This window comes from Pempheris klunzingeri, chromosome 12, assembly GCF_042242105.1.
Source record: "Pempheris klunzingeri isolate RE-2024b chromosome 12, fPemKlu1.hap1, whole genome shotgun sequence".
Lineage (NCBI taxonomy): Eukaryota > Metazoa > Chordata > Actinopteri > Acropomatiformes > Pempheridae > Pempheris > Pempheris klunzingeri.
In genome coordinates, this window is record NC_092023.1 from 23,204,436 (window position 1) to 23,227,765 (window position 23,330).

At 46.8% G+C, this 23,330-nt stretch overlaps 2 protein-coding genes across 2 annotated transcripts in view; both read left to right on the plus strand.

Moving 5' to 3' along the window:
• Positions 1-15,999, plus strand: part of zswim8 (zinc finger, SWIM-type containing 8) — a 36,997-nt gene extending 20,998 nt beyond the window's left edge. The window contains exons 13-26 of the mRNA XM_070841323.1: positions 3,017-3,200; positions 4,776-4,874; positions 5,225-5,349; positions 5,988-6,309; positions 7,879-8,034; positions 8,158-8,380; positions 8,826-9,115; positions 9,258-9,481; positions 9,677-10,171; positions 11,792-11,969; positions 12,110-12,283; positions 12,382-12,501; positions 12,725-12,903; positions 13,529-15,999. Coding sequence (XP_070697424.1) covers positions 3,017-3,200; positions 4,776-4,874; positions 5,225-5,349; positions 5,988-6,309; positions 7,879-8,034; positions 8,158-8,380; positions 8,826-9,115; positions 9,258-9,481; positions 9,677-10,171; positions 11,792-11,969; positions 12,110-12,283; positions 12,382-12,501; positions 12,725-12,903; positions 13,529-13,732 — 2,973 coding nt within the window. The 3' untranslated portion in view covers positions 13,733-15,999. The remainder of the gene's footprint in view (positions 1-3,016; positions 3,201-4,775; positions 4,875-5,224; positions 5,350-5,987; positions 6,310-7,878; positions 8,035-8,157; positions 8,381-8,825; positions 9,116-9,257; positions 9,482-9,676; positions 10,172-11,791; positions 11,970-12,109; positions 12,284-12,381; positions 12,502-12,724; positions 12,904-13,528) is intronic.
• Positions 16,000-22,817: 6,818 nt separating this feature from the next.
• The window catches only part of ndst2a (N-deacetylase/N-sulfotransferase (heparan glucosaminyl) 2a), a 38,650-nt gene continuing 38,137 nt past the window's right edge, over positions 22,818-23,330 (plus strand). The window contains exon 1 of the mRNA XM_070841324.1: positions 22,818-22,917. The gene's annotated coding sequence lies outside the window, so the exon portion shown is untranslated. The remainder of the gene's footprint in view (positions 22,918-23,330) is intronic.

A 23,330-nucleotide genomic window follows, 5' to 3' on the forward strand; every position in this document is an offset into this window, starting at 1 on the left:
GAAAACATATATACAGTTGCACTCAAAATTATTCAACCCCCATTGCAAATCAGAATCAGAATCAGAATTCCTTTAATAATCCCCAGGGGAAAATTAGATGTATTGGCAAAATTTACAAACTTCCAGCTGTGTTCAATGAACAACACAACTGATATTACAGGTGGTTTCTTCAAATTCAACACAATATCCCACTTTTAATGACCGCAGTTCCAAAATTATACAACCCCCTGAATCCTTCATAGAACACTCATTTGCTCATTTTAAGAGAGGAGATCATTGCTTTGCACAAACAAGGAAGAGGTTACAAAAAAATAGCAAAGGCACTGAATGTTCCTAGAGGTGCTGTTGGAAGCCAAGTTCTACAAGTTCAAAGCTAAAGGAACTCTAGCTACACTACCTGGATGTGGCAGAAACAGGAAGCTATCAAAGGCTGCCACCAGATTTCTGTAGTAAGGCACAAAATAAACACTGAAGGCCTCCATGCCTGAACCCCAATACGTTCACCACTACTGACCCAAAAGCAAAAGACAAGTCGGTTCCAATATGCTCTAAACCATATAGATAAGCCACAGAAGTTTTGAGATTCTGTTCTGTTGGAGTGATGAAACAAAACCTTTGAGGTCTATGGATCAGCGGTATGTCTGGAGGAGGAAGAATGAGGCAGACGCTGAAAAGAACTTTAGATTGCTTGCGTAACCGCGGTTCTCAGAGTAGAATGATGGTAATGTCTCACTATGTGATGCGTATTCCCTGTGTATTCCTCAGAAGCATTTATCCTGTTACACCAGTACTGATTGGCTGGTAATTGCAGCGTCAGCCCTAATGAGGGCCCTGAGTGCAGTGCCGCGTGGGCCACACTTAGGGCAGTTTATAGAACTGGACAAAGGCGAGGGGTGAGGACCAGCTCGCTGCTGCACATATGTCCTGGACAGAAACCCCTCCAAACAGGGCCCAGGATGTAGCTTGGCCACAAGTGGAATGAGCTCGCAGGCCAGCTGGCAGCTGCAACCCTTGACTCATAGAGCAATCACCCCTACAGTCCAGTTGGAAAGCCAACACTTTGTAACAGGCTTGCCCAAATGGGGGTCAACCTGGATACGAATAGTTGGTCATTTATCAAAACTCTCCCAAAGCACGAGCTGGACACAGCATGCTTGACCGCTGTTTTTCAGATGAAGAAAGAGAATGCCATAAGGTCAGTAGGAGAATCTGCAGGGGAGTGCTGTCTATTCACGCTCCTTAACAGTAGGTGGTGATAATGCCCTGTAATGCTAATTGACACCCGCCATTTCACAGTTTAGAAGAAGATCCGTAAAGTTTGTTTTCATATGCTAATTGAGCATGGCGAAACGCAAGTACGACACCGACTACATGAGATATGGATTTTCTTGCAATGAGGACAAAAACCTCAGTGTGTTTTGTGCAGCAAGGTTTTGGTACATGAAAGCATGAAGCTGTAAAAAGCCGGCATTTGGAAACAAAACACCCTTCTCTCAAAGATAAACCTGTTGAGTACTTTCGAAGATGACCTCAAGACCTGAGGACATCACAAAAGTGTCTTACTTCTTCGGGCTCGAAGCAAGAACAGGCACCCCGTGCATCTTACCAGGTGGCACATCGTATTGCTAAGTTAAAGAAGCCCCATAAGTCACTGCACCATTTGTTTTTCTGTTCAGTGTTTTCAACTGCACCCTTGATCGTACGTTTGAATGTGCCGATGGAACATGCTTTATTTTTGAAGGATCGGATAGTGTGCTTGTGTGACATAAGGAGAAGACAGAACTTTCTGTCTCCCTGATAAAATGCAGTGCCAAAAATGATATCGGGGACAATTGGCATGTCCAAAATGTGCTCCTTCTCCCTGTCTGATGAGCCAACTTGCTCTTTCCTGCAGCACCATAGTCCCCACAGAGCTAGCTATGGCTTGGACTGCACATCGCTGCACACAGAGGCAAATGTCCGTCATCACAGTTATCTCTACCCACACAAAAGGGTCAGCCACATCCACTCATAACATGATCTGGTAGCCTCTGTTACTACTGCAGGCCAGCGGATATTCAGCCTGAATGCAGTGCTTTTGCACACGTCCTGCATACCCATGCTTGGAGCAGGAGCAGGCGTTCTCTCATCCTCGCTCCATGAGGCTGTGTGTTTGAATGGATGCTGCAACATAGCGTGAGCTATTTAAGGGTGGATGTACCTGCCTGACTCAGACATTGCGATCACCAGCCAATCAGTATTGGTGTAATGAGATAAATGCTTCTGAGGAATATGCAGGGCGGCACATCCCATAGTGAGACATCGGAACAAATGCTATGAATGAGAACACCCTGCCTACAATGAAGCATGGCAGTGGCTCACTGATGTTCTGGGGCTGCTTTGTTTCTTCTGGCACTGGAAACCTGCAGCGTTTTGGAAGAAATCAAGTATCAGGAAATCGTAGGGGAAAATGTCACACTATCTGTGAGAAAGCTGAAGCTTGGACGTCATTGGACCTTCCAACAGGACAGTGATCCCAAGCAAAGCCCCACCAAGGCTTTGCTTCATAAAAAGTCCTAGAAGATACCAGAGTGGTCGTCACAGTTGCCTGACTTGAATTTAGCTCTTTCAGGCTGAACCCCCATGAATGGCCCAGGAGAGCACTCTGACATGAGCGACATCAGCTCTGGCTTTGGCTTGACTCATCTACACAACAACCACAGCACATAACATAACTGGTCACCTGCCTGCCACTCAGGTCAGGTCAGGACACACAGGCAGCACGCTGTCATGTTAGGCTGAGTGACCAGAGAGGGCAACAAAGAGATAGACAGTGTATGACAGCCACTAAAACCTTACTGGGCAGCACCCAGTAGTAGTCCTGGTATGGCAGAGGAGTGGGCTGCACCTACGCAGGATGCTCCTGTAGGGCTGATGTTTACTGTGTATCCAAAACTATGACTACACATGCCTGTAGAATGTGGAGACATGAACGTGTACCACAGATGGTGACTCCGTGTGTGTGTGGATTAACCAGGTGAAGCTGGCCTACCAGGAGTCAGAGGTGGTGGCTCTGTTGAAGAAGATCCCTCTGGGTCTGGTGGAGATGTCGGCGATCAGAGAGAGAGCTGAGCAGCTCAGAGACGGAAACTTCTGTGATTATAGACCAGTGCTTCCTCTCATGTTGGCCAGCTTCATCTTTGATGTACTATGTACCCCAGGTAAGCACACATTATTGTTTGCCAAACAAAACATTTAGATTTTTATCTGTCTATCTGTCTATCTGTCTGTCTGTCTATCTGTCTGTCTGTCTGTCTATTTACACATATATAAATTATAATAATAAGCAAATAATAAAAATTAAAAAAAAGGTAAAATAAAAGAGTAGAAACACATTGTGATATTGTTCTATGTGTACATGGCCTCATGCCCAGCAGATCACAGGTCAGTGATCAAATGTTAGTGAGCTGACATTTCAACCCTACCAGGGGTCAGACAGAGGGCTGGCGGCAGACAGGCCTCACTGTACAGGTGTACTATATATACGCAATATAGTGCGTTATGGCGCTCTATCAGCTGTAGTTAGTTAGTATCTGATCGGTGGTTGCCAGTTGGAGTAAAATTTGTCTGAGGAGCTGGTGGCTGGTGGGAAAAGGTGGCCGGTGCAGATTGGCGTTGATCGAGGTCTGGTTGTCCACTTACAGTGTCGCCTTATTTGGGCCCAAATCTTTAACGTAGCAGCAACAACGGGGTTAGCTGTAAACTGAGAAGGAGTGAAGGGGGGGGGTGGCTCAGGTCAGTGCCCGCAGTGAGGAGGAGAAACACGAGTTATCCTCTAGTTTACACCAACTGCTGTGTGAAGAGATAAACCAGAATAATATCTGACGAACAGTCGCAGCCCAGTAGTATCCTAAGAAGTTGGGTCACCCCAGACCACCTGATCATCTCCCCTCTGAAGAAGTAACTTACTCATTTTCAGGCTCTTAGAGAGTCAATAGAGTTTTTAGAGAGTATTTAGGCTGCACTGAAAGAGATACAGGTATCTGGGCAGTGTATTAATATATATAAGTGCTCCATCTTTGAAGGTCAGATTTGATTTTTGTTGTAAAAGTCATGTATTTTCGGCCTCCACAGAAGAACTACTTCAGGGTCCTCTGAAGAGGATATCTAGAATCTTTCGAATGTTACTAAATGAGTGCCTCTGCCTAATGTACCCAGTCGGGTCCTCCGATATGACTGAGGGTACAACGGACTCTAAGCAGAGCGCAAAAGCCTCATACTATAATACAAGATTTAATCTTGCTGGCTGGCTGGCCAACTGGGGGTTTTCTGTGTGGAGTCTGCATGTTCTCCCTGTACTTGTGTGTGTTTTCTCTGGTACTCCGGGTTCTTCCCACAGTCCAAAGACATGAACGTTGAGTGTTGTTAATTGCCCGTAGGTGTGAGTGTGAGTGTGAATGGTTGTCTGTCACTATGTGTCTGCCCTGTGAGTGGATGGTGACAAGTCCAGGGTGTACCCCGCCTCTCGCCCAATGTCAGCTGGGATTGGCTACAGCCCCCCCACGACCCTTAAGGATAAGCTGTATTGACAATGGATGGATGGACTTTCCTATACAGTTTTTTGCAGCGTAGTACTCAACATTTGTCTCCAACCAAACTGACTTGTCTTTGGATTATACTGCCTGCCTGAGTGACTGATAAAGTTCAACTATTATTTTTAAGGCCTAAATGAACATTTTAAAGGGGAACCTCAAGAATTAACATCCCTCTCTCTTTTCTCCATATTGTTTGTGCAGTTGTGTCCCCAACGGGTTCTCGTCCACCAAGCCGAAACCGTAACAACGAGATGCCTGGCGATGAGGAGCTGGGCTTTGAGGCTGCTGTTGCTGCTCTTGGTAAATTTCCTCTTGTCCTGTTCCTTCACTTCTGTCTGGAGTAGATTCTGTCACTGTTTGTTTCTCAGTATGTGCTTTTTTTCTCACCACTCGTCTTTCCCTGTGTGGTAAATGGTCTTGACTGTATAGCGCCTGTCTAGTGCGTTATCACTGTAGTGATAACACAATAATTCACATTCTCCTATTCAATCACACGCAGCAAATTTAGTGTCCAAAGACATTTGGACTCACCAGAGGAGCCATGGATCAAACCACCTGATTGGTGGAGAACCCGCTCTATGCTGTTTACACATCTATATCTTATATATATCTATAACTTCCTTTCGTCTCCACCCTGTGTGTGTCTGCAGGTATGAAGACTACAGTCAGTGAAGCGGAGCATCCTCTGCTGTGTGAAGGAACTCGACGGGTGAAAGGTGACTTGGCTCTGGCTCTCATGATCACCTACAAGGATGACCAGAGCAAGCTCAAGAAGGTATCACCACTGTGATCATTTGATAAGAACCTCATTTTCTTTCATCTTGAACAAATGACTTGTATGTGAGATGTGTTCTACCTGTAAGCTAGGCAGAGCAAAGAAAAAACAAATCCAGGTTTTCTTTGACGTGTAGCCGAGTTGGTCACTGGATTTTAACAACAGCATGAAAGAGAGGCTGCGCCCAGAGAAAGGTGCATGCATTAAATGCATGTAGCATTTACACTTGATGAGTCCAAAATGTTGGCTTGTGTGCAAATACTCCGATAAAACATTCCGCACAAATAACATGTCCAACATTCCCTCTGTAACAGCTAGAAAAGAGACATCAGTCACCAAAATGGGGGTAATTTCTGTTGTGCCTCTGAGCCGGCAGCTGAGGTAGTAACAGAGCCGCATTAAAAAGCTTCTGTGAACAAGGGTCGGCAGGACAGGACGCCACTAGATACACTGCTGTGTTCCATGTCATGTCTCTTTTGCTTCCAGAAAGCAGGTATAGTTTAGTGTAAACAAGCAAAGCCACCTTAACAGCAAGCAACAGATATATTTCTTTAATTGACACTCCTTGCACCTTTGTCTTCCCCCTCTCTCACTCCCTGTGTTTTCTCCTGTGTGTGTGTCCCCCCCCCAATCCTCAGATACTGGATAAATTGTTGGACAGGGAAAGTCAGACACACAAGCCCCAGACTCTGAGCTCCTTCTACTCCAGCAAACCGGCAGCTGGCAGCCAGCGCAGCCCATCCAAACATACTACCACCAACCACAGTGGGGTGAGCGGGGCCACAGGGAGCGTCTCCAAACACACCCCCTCATCTTCGTCTGCGACCACTGTGGCAGCCTCGTCTTCCAACTCTTCATCTGCTGTGGTACTGGCTGGTGAAGAGGTGGCTCATCAGGCTGAACTGAACCCAGTGCAGAACAGCTCAGCAGGGGAGAGTACTGCTGAGACCAGGGAGCATGGTAAGAACACCCAGCCCCCCCCCCCTCTGGGTGTCATGTCTTAATATACAGCAGAGCATCCACAGCATCCTTATATTTTTAAAATAGCTACTAGACTGTTTTTTTACTACTCAATTTTTCTACTTTGCATGGTCAGTTTTTGGTTGAAAACATACAGGTGGTCACTAGTGTAGTATACACACCCAAGGCCATGAACCACATCACATTACACATTTTTTCTGATTTCTGTGTTCCAAACATGGTGATTTTTCAAGATTGAGTAGTTCCTCAAAAACGGCTTCATGTTTCTTGGCAAATAATGTGTCCAAAATGGCCCACTTCTGGTTGGGCGAGCTAATAATAGCCAAGACTAAGACCCATATCAGATTTTAAGTTTTACGATTCCTGATGCATGTGTAAAGTTTTGTAACTGTTCAAGCACCTCAAAAATGTTCAAAATAATTAGGGGGTGCTTCAGAGGAGCATGCCACACCCACGCCCAAATGCCATGTCATTAGAAATACTTACTAATTCAAACATGGACACAAAGTTTTGTGAGGTTTTGACATCCTAAAGGTCTCAAAAATATGTTAAATGAAAATTGACACACAATCCAAAATGGCTGAAATTTGGTATGGTGATGAGAGCAAAGATCCCACAGAACTTTGTGAAGATCAAAGCAGTTGTATTCCAACATTTGTTTGAGGTGCCATGGAGGCTGCTGGCCACGCCGAGCCCAGTCACTGTTCTTTGACCTGTCCTTTACAATTTTGTGCCTGGCATCTAATTATACATTAAATGAGGCGAGGAGGAATTAAATAGAATAAAATACAAGATAAAAAGAAAGAAATGAATAAAAAGAGGTGAACCGTATTAGAAACATATTAAAATAGGAGAAAGAAACGGGTAACAGAGATGAAAGGCAGCCACAGATCCTTAGGCAGGGAGTTCCAGAGCTGAGTGGTCCAGACTGCAGAGGCACAGTCCCCTTTAATCTTGATTCAGGATGTTAAAGCAGTCAGAAGAGCCCTGCCTCAGAACAGGAGGATGTGCTTTGGCTTGTTGGGGGTCAGCAAATCAACAAAAGTGTTGCTGAACTGCACTCATCTCAAACCTAAGGAATCCCAGGTGCTGGACAGAATAGATATGAAAGCATATAAATAGAGTCTGCACACTAGATGGTGCTCTTGTGAACATTTATTGCCGACATGTGACATTTCAGGCATCAGACCCTCTTCAGACAGAAACAGACCCAGAAATACCTGCACAAAAGGGTCACCTGACCGGTCACATGACAAGACATAGTGGCATGTCTAGCAGTATAACTTGGAGCCAGCCCATGTTGTGTTTTAAAGTAATCAGTAAAACCTTAAAACCAATTTAGAATGATATGATGATATTAGGATGATATGACTTTAATGTCATGTCATGGCAAACACTGCTGTATTCCCACAGCAGTCGGTGCCAATTCAGATTTTTGACTTTTTCTGAAACCTAGATGCCACATGCTACAATACATCAGGTGCTCACTCTGTGGTAACGCAGTATTCTTTGATGGAAACAGACATCTGCGCATTTTTTTCCTTGCAGTATCAGATGGGCCTCCTTCATCAAGTGACCAGCAGAATGAGACGGCTCCGTTTAAGCTGGAGGCCACCGTGCCCAGTCGGCTGGCGCTGGGGGCGCGCTGTGGATACAGCCAACGCTGCTGGGGCTCACCTGTCCGGCAGAAGAAGAAACACACCGGTGAACACTTTGTTCTGTGTAGAAAATGTAGACATTATTGCGAGAGATTAGGTGCTTTTGGTTTGTACCATGTGCTTCACATCATGCATGAATAAACTGGTGATGTGCGTGGTGTTTGGACAGGCATGGCGAGTATCGACAGCAGTGCTCCAGAGACCACCTCAGACAGCTCTCCCACTCTCAGCCGGCGGCCGCTCCGGGGGGGCTGGGCAGCGACATCTTGGGGGCGGGGTCAGGACAGTGACAGCATCAGCAGTTCATCATCTGATTCACTGGGCTCCTCCTCCTCCAGCGGCTCCCGCAGGGCAGGGGGCGGGGCCAGAGCCAAGAGCACCGACACCAGCAGGTCAACACAGCCTTTCTCCTTCATCAGGGCTCTAAGACGAGTCATTAACCCAGCACGCCAGCTGGATTAATGACCTACAACAGTAATAGATTCAATTACAAAAGAACATCTTGGCATTGACATTCTTATAAATTGGCTGCTGCTGTTCTTACACTTTCAGTAAATGGTAGAATTTGATGTCCAGTTACTTACCTGACAATTTAAAGGAGAGCAAACTCTGAAAGTGATTTTCTTTTGAAGAGACTGATAACATAAGAACCATACAAAGGCAAAGAGGCCCACAAAAAGCCTGAGCCCTCATCCACAGTAGAACAATAAGAGTGGTGATCCTGGACAGATCAGACAGCTTTGTTGAGCAGGTTTTGTTGAACTAGATTGACAGTAGCTCTATTTCTGTGTTTATTCTGAATTCTAATTAACATGTCGTCTTCTTCCCTGTGTCCAGGTACAAAGGGCGCCGTCCAGAGTGCCATGCCCCCCATGTGCCCAACCAGCCGTCAGAGGCAGCAGCCCATTTTTATTTTGAGCTGGCCAAGACTGTGCTGATCAAAGCTGGAGGAAATTCCTCCACCTCCATTTTCACCCAGCCCTCAGCCAGTGGGGGCCATCAGGGGCCCCACAGAAACCTGCACCTGTGTGCTTTTGAGATTGGCCTATATGCTCTTGGCCTCCACAACTTTGTCTCACCCAACTGGCTGTCCAGGACCTACTCCTCCCACGTGTCCTGGATCACTGGTGAGGAGGAGTGTGTGACAGAGACAGAGACAGACAGGAGCATTAAGACTCACATTTCTTTTGCTTTCTTTGCTCTCTTGCCTCCACCCACTCACCTTCTTTCCTGTCTGTCCACATGCTGTATCCATTGTCCCCCTCTCAGGCCAGGCCATGGAGATTGGCAGCGCTGCCCTCAACATTTTGGTGGAGTGTTGGGACGGTCACCTCACCCCTCCAGAGGTGGCATCCCTGGCTGACCGAGCATCACGGGCAAGGGACCCCAACATGGTTCGGGCAGCAGCAGAGCTGGCCCTGAGCTGCCTGCCTCACGCCCACGCCCTCAATCCTAATGAAATCCAGCGGGCCCTGGTGCAGTGCAAAGAGCAGGTACTGGGGGGTGGATTTTAAGGGTCACAATGACGGTGACAGTGAAGTGTGACTGAGCTTATGTTCATCAGAATGGAATCTACGGCTGGCTGCACACAACACGTGACATGCTACTGTAAATAAAGTAATTTAATGATCCATGGTGATCTTCTTTTCACTTCCTGTCTTCCTGTCTTCCTGTCTGTCTCGCCACAGGACAATGTGATGCTGGAGAAGGCCTGCATGGCAGTGGAGGAAGCTGCCAAGGGTGGAGGTGTATACCCTGAGGTTCTCTTTGAGGTGGCTCACCAATGGTACTGGCTGTATGAGCAGTCAGTGGGCGGGGGCTCAGGTCAGCAGCGGGAGACCTCCGGGCGCTGTGGTGCCAATGGGGGCTCGGGCAGGAGGCCCCCGGAGTCCAGCTGTGTCCTCGACAGTGTAGCCAGCATGGAGTCTGCAGGGTTGGCAGCAGTCACGGCCTCCGTCACTGCAGCAGCCGTCGTACCAGTCATCTCTGTGGGCTCCACCATCTACCAGTCCCACGCCATGCCCGGCCAGGCCATCGCTCACCCCCATAGCCAAGGCCTCCACCCCTACACCACCATCCAGGCCCACCTCCCCACTGTGTGCACCCCCCAGTACCTGGGACACCCTCTGCAGCACGTCCCCCGACCCGCTGTCTTCCCTGTGACTGGGGCTGCATATCCACAGGTCAGAACCATTGTTGGACTTTTTGTGGACTTTCCTTTTTACTGAGAATCCGCTAAGAGCGGCTCCATAGCAGGGCTGGAAGTCCACTTTTAAGAGTTGAGTCAAAAAGCTTTTTTTAGGCAGTATGTTAACTGTTAGCTCTGACGTGATTAGTTAAACAGTTAGTGAAGCAACAGAACAGTGACTTCATCCTTAACTCATCATGGACTTTTAAGCACAAAGGACTAGTTCTCAATTGTGTATGTTTGCTAGATTTCCTAGACGGGTCAGAGTAAATGTAGTAACCCTTGAGTTTGACACTTTTGGCAAACCAAACATCAACAAAATGACTTCTTGAAACTGTATTTTAAATCTTGATTTAAACTATTTTCTTACAGACAAATTCATTAATGCAATCAGAAAATAAGCAACTGATTTGCTGAACAGTTTTGACTTTGACTTTCTCACTAGTGCAGAAGCCTGTAGAGACACTGGGCTTCCTGTTCTTTGTGTCTGTAGCTAACACTTCTTTATTTCTCATGGTACTGGAGTGAGGGTAGACAGGCTGTCTGTCTGTGCACATGTGTGTGGCTTCACACACACGCACACACACGCACACACACACACACACACACACGTATACAGTACTGTGCAAAAGTCTTAGGAAGGTGTGAGGAAATGCTATAAAGTAAGAATACTTACAAAAATATAAAATGTAGTTTATTTTTATCAAAGTGAGCGAACAGAAGAAAACTCTAAATCTAATCAGTATCTGGTGTGGCCACTGTGCCTCCAGAACAGCTTCAGTTCTTCAGGTACACTTGCTCAAAGTCAGGGATTTTGTAGGATCACTGTCTGGTGTGTGATTAACCAGTTACACCAAACAGGTGCTGATGATCATCAGTTTCACATGTAGGTTGGAACACAGTCATCAAATGCGGTCAGCCAAGGAAACTTAGTGCAGCAGATGAAAGACACGTTATGTTTACTTCTCTTCTAAATCTGAAGATGTCCAGCAGGGCCATCAGCTCAGAACCAGCAGAAACCAGTGGGATACAGGTACACCATCTACTGTACGGAGGAGTCTGACCAGAAGTGGTCTTCATGGAAGAATTGCGGCCAAAAAGCTAAACCTCCGACATGGAAACATGGCCAAGTGGCTAAACTATGCACGAAAACATCATTTTAACTGCGGTGCAGAAAAATGGCAGCAGGTGCTCTGGACTGATGAGTCAAAATCTGAAATATGTGGCTGTAGCAGAAGGCAGTTTGTTCACTGAAGGGCTGGAGAGCGGAACAATAATGAGTGTCTGCAGACAACAGTGAAGCTGGTGGATCCACAGAACATCTGTGGTTAGATGTTTGGAGCAACCGTCCTGCTGAGTTCCTTCAAACTGTGTACAAGTGTACCTGATGAGCTGAAGCTGTTCTGAAGGCAAAGGGTGCTCACAGCAAATATTGATTAGGTTTCATTGCTCACTTTGCATTTTTTAAATTGATAAAAAAAACTAAATTTTATAGTTTTGAAAGTATTCTTACTTTACAACTTTTCCTCACACCTGCTTAAGACTTTAGACAGTACTGTGTGTATGTATGTATATATATATATATAAATATATATATGTGTGTGTATCTCCTCAGGGAATGCACCCAGCCTTCATTGGTGCCCAGTATCCATTCTCAGTGGCCGCTGGCCCCCAGCCCCCCATGGCAGCCACAGCTGTGACCTTCCCTGGCGTCCCTGTACCGTCCATGACTCAGATCGCCGTCCATCCCTACCACACAGAGACGGGCCTGCCCCTCAGTACTACTGTAGCAGGTCAGGACATGTGTGTTTGAACCCAGCAATGATCTTCTAACTGTAGGCTTCATGAGATGTTGGCTGTTGATGAATGTGCTCCCATGGGGGGGGCGGCGTGGGCACTGCTAACCAGTATGACTGTCGGCCATGTTTGACAGTTGGCAGCGTCCACTCGGGACCCACCATCCAGGCCATACAGGGAGCGTCTCTGCCCTCCCTTTCCTCCCAGCCCGGCTCATTGGTCAGCACTCCTTTCCCAGTAGAGGATGAGCAGCACAGCCAGCCAATCAGCCAACAGGGCCTGCACTACCTGCATTCTGCCTACAGAGTTGGTGAGGAGTTTATGTCGTATAACTATGTTCGACTCTAAGTGACGTGCACACAGTGCAGTAGGTTCACTGAGTTCATGTGATCATTCTTTTGTGTGAAGGGATGCTGGCACTGGAGATGCTGGGCAGGAGGGCTCACAATGACCACCCCAACAACTTCTCCAGGAGCCCACCGTACACCGAAGACGTCAAATGGCTGTTGGGCCTGGCTGCAAGACTCGGTAAGCCTGCTCTTCAGTGAGCACACAATAACGGAGGGCTGTCCTTAGCTGGTAGAAGACTAACCACAACCACAGTGAACTGATGTAATATAAAAGTCACTGGTCATAGCAGAAGGTGAAGAACGGTGGAGGTAAAAAGGGCCAGCAGGGTTCCTGACAGCTGCTGGTAGCACATGCATGTTCTGACGTTCTGCGCCTCCTCTCTGTCTGTCCATCCTCTCAGGAGTCAACTATGTGTACCAGTTCTGTGTCGGAGCAGCAAAAGGTGTCCTCAGTCCATTTGTCCTGCAGGAGATCATCATGGAGGCTCTGCAGAGACTGAACCCTGCCCACATCCACGCCCACCTCCGAACACCTGCTTTTCACCAGCTCGTCCAGCGCTGTCAACAGGCCTACCTGCAGGTACGGCACATGGTCAAGCTATAGGGACACACACACACACACACACACACACACACACACACACACACACACACACACAGTGCACTCCTGTCTGAAGAGTCAGCACACATATCAGTGAAGATAAGCATTCCTGTTTGTTCAACGTCCCAGCAGGTCAGGAAGCATCCCAGGCATGGAAGTTTGGTCTTAGTCAGGATCAGGCTCCATTGGCACGTCCATACTTTGGTTCCAGGCTCTCAGTAACAGTGTGGGTGGGGGGCACAGTCTAACACGGGGGAGTTGTTACTACATACTGTCCGTACAGCTCGTTTTCCCTCCACACAGATGCCGTGCTGGAGGCTGTGAGGAGCAATTAGTTTGTCCACTGATTGAAGACAATGTGTTCTTCTAATAATCAGATTAAAGACTTTTAGACATTATTTTAACAATAACTCTGAAGGTGATGAAGGGTAGTGATGGGCGGTGGGATTAACCTCCTGAGGTTATGGACTCTCAGAGGAAGGAATGGGCTGCCTTTGGGCAGATTTTTGGTTAACACATTTCAGTCATGGTCAAGGTCGCTTCTCCGGAGTGTCCCTGTCCACCCAGGCTGCCTGTAGAGTCACTCCTCCCCCTCTCTCTGCAGTACATCCACCACCGGCTCATCCACCTGACGCCTGCCGACTACGATGACTTTGTCAACATCATCCGCAGCGCTCGAGGTGCTTTCTGCCTGACGCCCGTGGGCATGATGCAGTTTAACGACGTGCTGCAGAACCTGAAGAGAGGCAAGCAGACCAAGGAGCTGTGGCAGCGTATCTCCCTGGAGATGGCAACCTTCTCCCCGTGAATAGCACGCTCTGGGGGAAAGTGGCCCGGGCCTGGGGAGTCCCATCCAGCGGCCACTCAGCCTCCAGCATTGCTACTGCCACTGCACTGAGCCGGCCATGTCCATGCTGTCTGTTCCTGTCGGGGCCCCTGCTCCCTGATAAGTGGACTCAAGCAAATACAGCACACCGGCAGTACAATCAGCTCCCGAACCCTGACCCACTCAGACTTCCTTTTTTTATGTGTGTTTGTCCACCCAGAGTTCTCTGCTCTCGACTAACTCCTCACTCTCATTTTATCATGGTTCATGTTTGTGTAACTGTGGAATTAAAATGTACTCTTTCCTTTCTTCATCTAACTCGTCTCTTCCATTTCCCCTAAACTGAAGACACTGACAGGGATCTCTCACCTTCCATCCTCACTTCATTTCCAGTGTTCTGTAGTTTGGTTTTGTCTAGTTCTGTTTCGAATGAAACCACTGAGTGTGGGTCATTTTCATGCTGCAACATTCCTGTCCAGAGTGGTAGGTGCTGTGAAGCCCGGTTCACCAAAATCTCATCACTATGGATCTGAATCTTTGCAGAGGGAGAACAGGAAGATTTGCAAGGAAAAAAGGTTTAATATGAGAAATTATATTGTGAGTACGGGTGAGGATTTTTCAGTATTTTCTTTAATCTTTTTTGATACTTTGTATAGAATCTGACATGTATGCAGAGAGGGATGGGAGGAGAAGGAGCGAATGGTAAAGATGCTGTTGTTGTTGTGTGGGTTCCATATTTACATTTCAGCCTGCTGGAGGAGTGATGTGAACACGGCTCCAGACCAAATCCAGAGGCCAGCTAAGCTCTGCTGGGCCAGGCGCTCCGTCTCCCGCAGCTGCAACACCTGGATCAGTCTTTAGTGAGGACTCGTCAGCAGGGCTGGGTATCATCTGACATCCCCTGGGACATGAGCAACGTCTCATTTTCTTGTCCAAGTAGATTCTAGTGCTGACCACAGTCTGTCAAAAGAGTTTTCTGTCCCACTCGAGGTTCCAGTGCGAGAACTTTCGCTAAATATAGATATGTTTTTCTACAAGACTTCTTGACAACTGCGCAAAAATCACAGCTAAAATCAAATACAGGAAAAAAGTGATCAAAGTGTTTCCATGATTAGAAGTCCAGCAACACAAATTCCAAATGTACTGAGAATCCATACCCAGCCCTTCTTTTCACTGACTAGTTCAAATGCAGTGACGGTCTCAGATGCTTCCCATGGGGCAGCTGAGGGAAGCAGCTATGTTCTTTATGGGACGTGGTGGAATTTGTCATTTAGTCCTCAGCCCCGTCTTTTCCCTCCTGTAAAACCACAGAGTCCAGTATGAAAAGCCTGCTGAACAACCTGCTGCATATGTATTATCTGTGTGTAGCCTGTCCCAGCACATGCTTAGGTGCAGAATCCCCCCCCCCCCCCCCCCACAACACACAAGCACCCAAACACCACACAGCGGAGATACAAGCACCTTCATCATGATGGTTTTTAGAGAGGATCCTCTGGTTTTACAGGAGAGAGAAAAGGTGGTTGTCAATGAGGATTTGGTTTGACCACCGTTTGTCCACCATGGGAGACACCTGGGACCGTCCCACACTCTGCATCACACAGTCCCGTGCAGGGCTGACACTGTGGCTGCGTCTCATTTTTCAGCCGTGTTCTTCAAAGTTCACACTTGTGCTTGGATTTGGAGGCTCGTCGAGGTCTTTAGTATCCCAGAATTCACTGCGTGCAGCTCACTAGTCTCTGTGAGGCTCTGGTTGTCGTTTGGCTCCTCTGACGGCTGTCCCACACGGGGAGAGTGCAGCTACAGATCACTAGTCTTTCCACCTTCAGAGACCTTGACTTTGTAACACGGTGGCCCCTGAATTGAGACGCAGCCACGGTCTGGCTCTGGAAAGGCCTGTTTCACTGAGCTGTGTAATGTTGGAGTCCAAACAGGGACTCTGACCTGTCTTCACCGGGTTAGCTCATAGACCGTGGTGCTGTCACTTGAAGACATGTTGATGCTCCATCTGTGTCCAGGCAGCTGCTGTGGGTCTAACCCGCCTCTCTGATTGGCTCTGGACCTCACAGGTGAAGGTGACTTAGTAGAAAATGTACTGTGATATTTTTGTATTCCTCAAAAAGTGTAGCTTGGTTGAGAAGTTCTATATGTGATGATTTCAAAAGGTTCTAATTTAGAGTGAAATGAATAAAAAAAAGAAAAAAAGCAATACTAAAAGTGTAGAGTTTACTTAATAAAGATAACTGAAAACACTAAGCTGCTGTGGGTGATGTGTGGGCGTCAGTGGGAGGTCAGAGCAGTTGCCCCCGAGGCCGCCTGCCTCCTCAGCGGTGGACACAAGAGGGAGCAGTAGGGCCGTTTGTCAGGTCCTCCTGAGGCCGGACCAAACGTCCTCTCCTGTTCCCAGCAGCAGCCTGCACCACGTCACTTGGTTTCTGTGGAGATGAAGAATACATTATCATCACCATCATGTTGCTGCTGTTTACAGTCATCCAGATGCAAATTGATGCAAACGCCCCACAGAATCATTTCCTGGGAAGAATTCTGGGAATTGGAAGTCCAGGAGAACAATGGGGAGGTGGCTTGGCCGTCTGCGCTGTCATCAGTGTGTACCATTGTGGATTTGTGTACTGGCCTCTTCAGTTATGGACGGCCCAGCAGGTCAAATACACACAATAACTGAATATAGCACCTTCGTAATATGGTGACAATACGTTAACAACATGTCCTCCTCCAGCTGGAAACCTGTGATGTCTCAGTTGGACAGGTGAAAACAAAAACTCAAGAAGTCGGACAGACGGGCCATGACAGCAGGCCAAAGGCTGAAGCAGGGCCTTAATTCAGCTATCCAATAACTTCTATATCATCATCAAACTGGCTGCTCTAGGATCCACAATCACCATTATGGACAGAAGACAAACGGACAATTAGCTGATACCAAATACTACAAAGCAACAGAACAGAGCCTGAAACAGTGAAACACTGAGGTCACTGTGCCATAAGACATTCAGCACGGCCAAACAAAGAGATTAGCTACTGGACCAGCCCATCCACGCCACTTCTTTTTACTCCCCAAAATCCACCAGGACCCAAAAACCTGGACAGTTCCCTTTGAGGCACCAGTATCAACACTGCATTGAAAGTGTGTTCGCTCCAAATTCAACAGGTATCTGGACAACATCCAACTGTTCAAAGACTGTCTGAATAGTAATGATTTTCCCTTCAATAACAAACATTACCTCCAGGTCGACAGAACAGCCGTGGGTCAGAGATATGACCATCCTACTGCTGCACGCAGAGTGTGCACTCCGACCCACGTGACATCACACTCTTTCAGACTTCATAGACACCCTCAATAGCCGCCATCCATCCATTCAGGTTAAGTATTCCATCAATCCACACCGAATCAACGTTGTAGTGTCCACTGTTTTCTTTCACTGTTCTACTTCAACACCACTGGCTCACACACTGTGTCACATGAGGCCAGCTGCTATCTCACTGCATTTCCTCCAGCTTCCAGCGATCCACACAGGTAACACTCAAGAGGCTCAGACAGAGAAGACACTCCAGAAGATTCCACAAGTCAGTCAAAAACAGCACCATGGCCTCTCGCTCTCCAGATGGACAGGCTCTGCCTCAGGACTACAGTATGCCAACACAATTGAAGCAATTCTACAGAAACAGGACATTCATTAACAGTCGACATGGTGGAGCCACCTTCCCCTCCTTAGGCTCATTTTCTGTCACCTGCAGCAATATAGTCTACATGAAGGCATTAGTACCTTCACATACAGTACCAGTCAAGGTTTGGACACTTTGTATTCAATGTTTCTTTATTGAAGACATCAGAACTATGAAGAAACACATACGGAGTTATGTAGTAAACAAACCAGAGTATGTTTTATATTTTAGATTCTTCAGAGCACTCTCTGCACTCAGTTAAGTAAAGGGAAACGACAGTCCGTCATTACTTAAAGACATGAAGGTCAGTCAATGCGGAAAGTTTCAAGAACTCTGAAGTTTCCTCAAGTGCAGTCATGAAAACCATCAAACTGTAACTGGCTCTCATGAGGACCCCCCAAGAAAGGAAGACCAAGAGTTACCTCTGCTGCAGAGGTTAAGTTCATCAGTTACCGGCCTCAGAAACCACAAATTACCATCACCTCAGATTAGAGCCACATCGATGCTTCACAGAGTTCAAGCAGCAGAGACATCTCAACATCATCATCACCTTCATGGTGGAACTGCTGCAAAGAAGCCACTACTGAGAGAATTGCTTGGCCCAAGAAACATAAAGACTGGACATTAGACCAGTGGAAATCTGAATTTTGGTCTGATGAGTCCAGATTAGAGATTAGAGGGAGGAGGTGTGATGGTGTGTGGGGGGGGGCTTTGCTGGTCACACTGTTGGGGATTTATTCAAAATTCAAGGCACACTGAACCAGCATGGTCTCCACAACATTCTGCAGCCACATGCCATCCCATCTGGTTTGGGCTTAGTGGGACCATCATTTGTTTTCCAACAGGACAATGAGCCCAAACACTCCTCCAGGCTGTGTGAGGGCTATTTGACCAAGAAGGAGAGTGATGGAGGGCTGCGTCACATGACCTGGCCTCCACAATCACCTGACCTAAACCCAACTGAGATGTGTGCTCAGCACCTCAGGAAACTCTTCAAGACTGTTGGAAAACCATCCAGGTGACGACCTCATGAAGCTGACTGAGAGAATTCAATTCAATTCAATTCAATTCAATTCAATTTATTTGTATAGCCCAATATCACAACAGAGTGTCTCATAGTGCTTTACAAAGTTCACTGAAATAAACAAGTGTAAGCGAACAAACAATCTAATAAAGAGTCCAGCAGTCGATGAGGCCAGTGGATCAGTCTGATGGATCAGTCCGATGGATCAGTCCGAGGCATCACCTGCCCTTTATGACCCTCCTTCTTCGGGAAGGAAAAACTCAAAAAACCCAGTGGGAAAAGAGAAACCTCCAGGAGCACCACAGTGAAGGAGAGATCCAGCTCCCAAGGACGGACAGGCTGTAGCCTTGGACAGACGCAGAGTGCAGAGAATGCAGAGAGTGTAAAGCAAAAGGTGGCTGCCCTGAAGAATCTAAAATATAATAATTAATAATTAAAAAGCGAAACCGTTGAATGAGAAGTTGTGTCCAGACTTTTCTCTGGTACTGCATGTGAGACCTATCCTAGAGCAAATCCACTATTTTTAAACCCAGTAATGTGATTTTATTAATTATGTCTTCTTAATGAGACTGAGTCATGAGGATGCCTCCAAGACTGTGCAGGTCTGTTCATCCTCTTTGTACGTATTGTAGGAATTGGTCGAGCCTCCTGTGAATTGCTCCCCACTCATCTATATATATAGTGTGAGCTGGTTACCTTTGGTTTTTGCACTTCTCACTCTTCTACTGTTACAAGTACAACACCCTTCTGATACAGGCTATTGTTGCATGTGGGGTTTTATGTGTGTGTGTTCTCATTGTGGCTTATTTTTGATCCATCACTTATGTGAAGATCTCGTAGCAGAATCCTGGCCCCTGCCCTTTAGTTCTAACCTTAACCATATGACCCACTATTGATTCTGGCCTTGTAGGACTGTTGGACTGGACCTGACCAGGACCACCTAAGGCTTCGTTTGGACTCCACACTCTAGTATCATATGCCGCTTTGTCAGCTGCTGCCCCGAGGCTACAAATTCTGGCTGCACAATGAAACTTCTTCTAATTTTACATTATTCTATTTATCCCTGGTATCTAATCCCACAGAACCATTCAGTTATCAGACTTGACCCCTCCTCCCACCTGGGTAGTGGTCATTTGGCCCTCTGGCCGTGGCATTTGGTGGCCCCTGAATGGGGCTACTTCAAAAACTACGGCAAAATCTCATACTCTGCTTGGGCAGCACGGTGTGCTGTGGTTAGCACTGCCACCTCACAGCAAGAAGAAATCTGCTGGCCAGCTGGTTTGCAGTTTGAACCCGGGGTCTTTCCGTGTAATGTTTGCTCGTTCTCCATGTGCTTGCGCGGGTTCTCTCTGGGTAGCTGACATTGTGTGAGAGGCAGGAGCGGCCACTAGAGACAGACAGCCACTCACACGCACACCAACGGGTAATTTAGAGTCGTCAATTAACCTGCATTTGGACTGTGGGAGGAAGCTACAGTAACTGTAACCAGCTCACACTCTGCCTCAGAGTTTGGGCCTAGATGAGTGGGGAGCCACTCACAAGAGCCACAACCAATTCCAACAAAGCAGAGTTCCAACCGCCAGGACATCAGTTTTAATACAGTGTAATGTAAAATGCCACTTTTTCCAGCGCCCTAGTGATTAACATCAAATGGCTCTTAAAAGGTCATAAAAAGGCAGCCAAAAATGTATACTATTATACTAGATAAGCAATTAGTCACTCGACATACTCACTGGCCCCAGTGTGGCTGCTGAGAGGAATGACTGGAGAAAATAATTAAGGTGAGTAGTGATGATGACAGATTATATTTGTATTATTGATCATCCACCACCACCCAAATGGAATGAATTATTTGCTCCAATTTAAAGACCCTCACAAGGACAGCTCCACCTCTACCCTCCATGTAGGTGTGTTGCCTTTCAAATAATGCTGAGCAGGTGATTTTTTATTGCCTCGTATGTCTGAACAATTTCTCTAACAATTTACTAAAAAGATTAGAGAGACTGCTTTCAGTAACTGTTTCCATGGTAACAGTCATGTCATAGGACATTTAAGCAGCAAAGCTAAAAAGTGTAGCTCCAAACTTGACAGGACAGAGGAAAGTCTCCAGGCACAGAATTCCACTTTGTGCTTGTGAGATCAGATGTTTTAGACAGCGGTGATGGAGCTCAGGACTTCTGTGGAGGACGGCTGCTTTACTCCAAACAGTCTCACTGTATGAACCTGGTCTGTGTCACCAGACCAGTCCTTTGTAAGTGTCTGGAGATTTAAATAATCAATCATGTCAAGCTGCTGTGCTGTGGGGAGACGTGCTTATTGTTTCTGGTGTGGGGGGTCCCTGCAGGTATTTAATATTTCCCTCGTTAATAATGTACTATTTCATCCACCTGTGGCCCATCTGCTATTAATCAGGATGTTCTTTTCTGTGACCTGACTCAGTCGATCAACAGATGCTGCGCCTGTGGATATAACTGTAATTGGTGCATCACTATAGGTCAGTTACTGTGAAGCAGGGGCTACTCAGGACCCTGCAGGACATTAAGGTACAGTTAAGTGGAAAAACCCACATATATAATGCTCAGTAGAAAACATATTTACATATGTAATAACTATAGTTTACCTTCAAATGAAACTGGGAAATGTTATATTGAGAGGAGGTCCAGCTGATTTTCATTTGTGGTTAACAATTTTCATTCAACTGCAGCTCAGAACATGATGTTACAATTAATACGGTCATGTGACTAATACAGTCATGTGACTAATACAGTCAGGGGATTAATACAGTCAGTGTGGCACTGATTGGTGATGTGACTCTGCGCCTTATGCTGAAAAATTATAGGAACATTTTGACATTTTGCGCACGAGAGAAGTGCAGGCCAGGCCCCTTTAACCTGTTCTCATTTCCCACATTACTGCACCAGCTGATCACAGTAATCTACTAGATTTGATATTTTATTATATTGTATTATATTGCTATATTTCATCTGCTGGACTACTTTAGGTCTTACTTTATGATATTTTTCTGTACATATCTGTGAGAGCACTGTTGAAGGGAGCCTTAGATTTAAGAATTCTACTGTAACTGTCCGCACATGACAATAAAGAAGTTAAACGTATGAGATCTCTGCTGGTTACAGACAGCAGCCCTGACACTGTACGCACTATTGGAAAAGTCACTTTGAAAATATCAATTTGAAAGAACATGGCTTTAAAAAAACAAATTTTCTGTTACCAACAAAGGTACAGGTCCCTTATGTTTTAAAATCATCCAACAAACCAAGTTGTAAAAGAAGTGAAGAAATGGTAAATCCTGTGGGTTTGTTGGCACAGACACCGTTCTGCCTCTATATTCATATTCTAGGATGTATTCATGTCAACATTCTTGGATTGATGTGGGATTCATTTACAGTAAAGACATGCAATGTGTTTCTATGCAAACAATTCAATGGACCAAAGTCAGTTTTTTTTATTTTGAATCTGATTTTACACGCCAGGTTTTATATCCATAAATGCAATGTGACTGACGTGACACACACCCGGACAAACAGAGCAGAGGGCCATCAGGTCTGGGTTTAGCAACAAGGCCTCGAAGTGCTCTTTTGATCCCAACATTTCCTCTGTCCTTCTTTTCTTGTTCTGTCCTGTTTGTCCTCCATAGTTTTAGATGGCTCGGTAGCAAACAGGTACAAATGATCTGGTGTCCCACTCTTTCCCTCAGCTGTTTTTGGCTCACCAACTCCACCCTCCCAGATGTTCACAGTACTGAATCAACAACTTTCTGAAACACTCTGGACAGCAAGTGAACACACTAGGAAGTGAACGCAGGACGTTTGCATGAGCCTGCAGCAGTTCCCATTGCTCGGGCCTCAGGAGGTGGGGTGTGCGTCCTGACTCTGGGGGCAGGATGAATGAACTCACTAGCCAGCAGGCATGGCTGCAGGCTGTCGCACGCCACAGCAGTGGTCCGTGGAATGGCACGTGCCAATCTGTTTGGTGATGGTTAATTCGTGTAAGACCGATACATAATGTGCAGCTGTACCTGTGTCCTGCTCACAGCCCTGAGGAGGACCTCTGTCCGCTGCACATCTGGAGGCTGGAAACACACCAACAGAAAGTTCAGGGGTCCTCCGGCAGATCCCTGAGCTCAGAGAACAAGTATGTCCACATGAGCACTGGCCTTTGTCCACTGTTCCCTTACAGCGGAGGGCAGCCTGTGCTCTTTTGGACTTTGCTTTGGTCTGTGAAAGCAAACACAAGGTAAATATTTCTCTTTTTTTTGGAGGGGAGGGGGGGGTACATTTAAACCCTCCCCCGGTACGTCAACTTTGGTTTGGTCCAGGCTTCCAGCAGATCCAAGATGGCGGACTGAGCAGCGACGTGCTGAAGTTGGCTGTTAACTCCAAACCCCAAAGCTTGATGTATCCCTCTCTCCTGTCGGATTGCGATCTGTAGAGGACGAACAGAGGTAAGGCCGAAGCCACCGACCGGTCCCGGTACTCTAACACTCTTCCTAAGCGGAAGCCTTTAAAGTAAAGTGGTTAGCTGGCGTAGCCTCGGCGGCTAACGTTAGCTAGAGGCTTATTCCAGCAGGTCCCAGTGCTGACCGACAGGGCTTTGTGGAGCCACTGGGGGACGTGTGGATAAGGCAGCACCAGAGAGGCAGTGGGGTGGAGAGAAGGTCCGGGTCACTGGCTACTTTACAGGTACAGGTGTCATCCCGAGCCACCGAAGGCTGCCGTGAGCTAACATGCTACCGTTAGCGACAGACAGTGTGTTGCTGTACGGAGCTAGCAGTTAGCTGGGATCCACGACGAGCCGCTGGATGGAGAAATAAAGTTTTCTCTACTTGTGTTGTGCTGCTCTTCAAATAATCTTCTT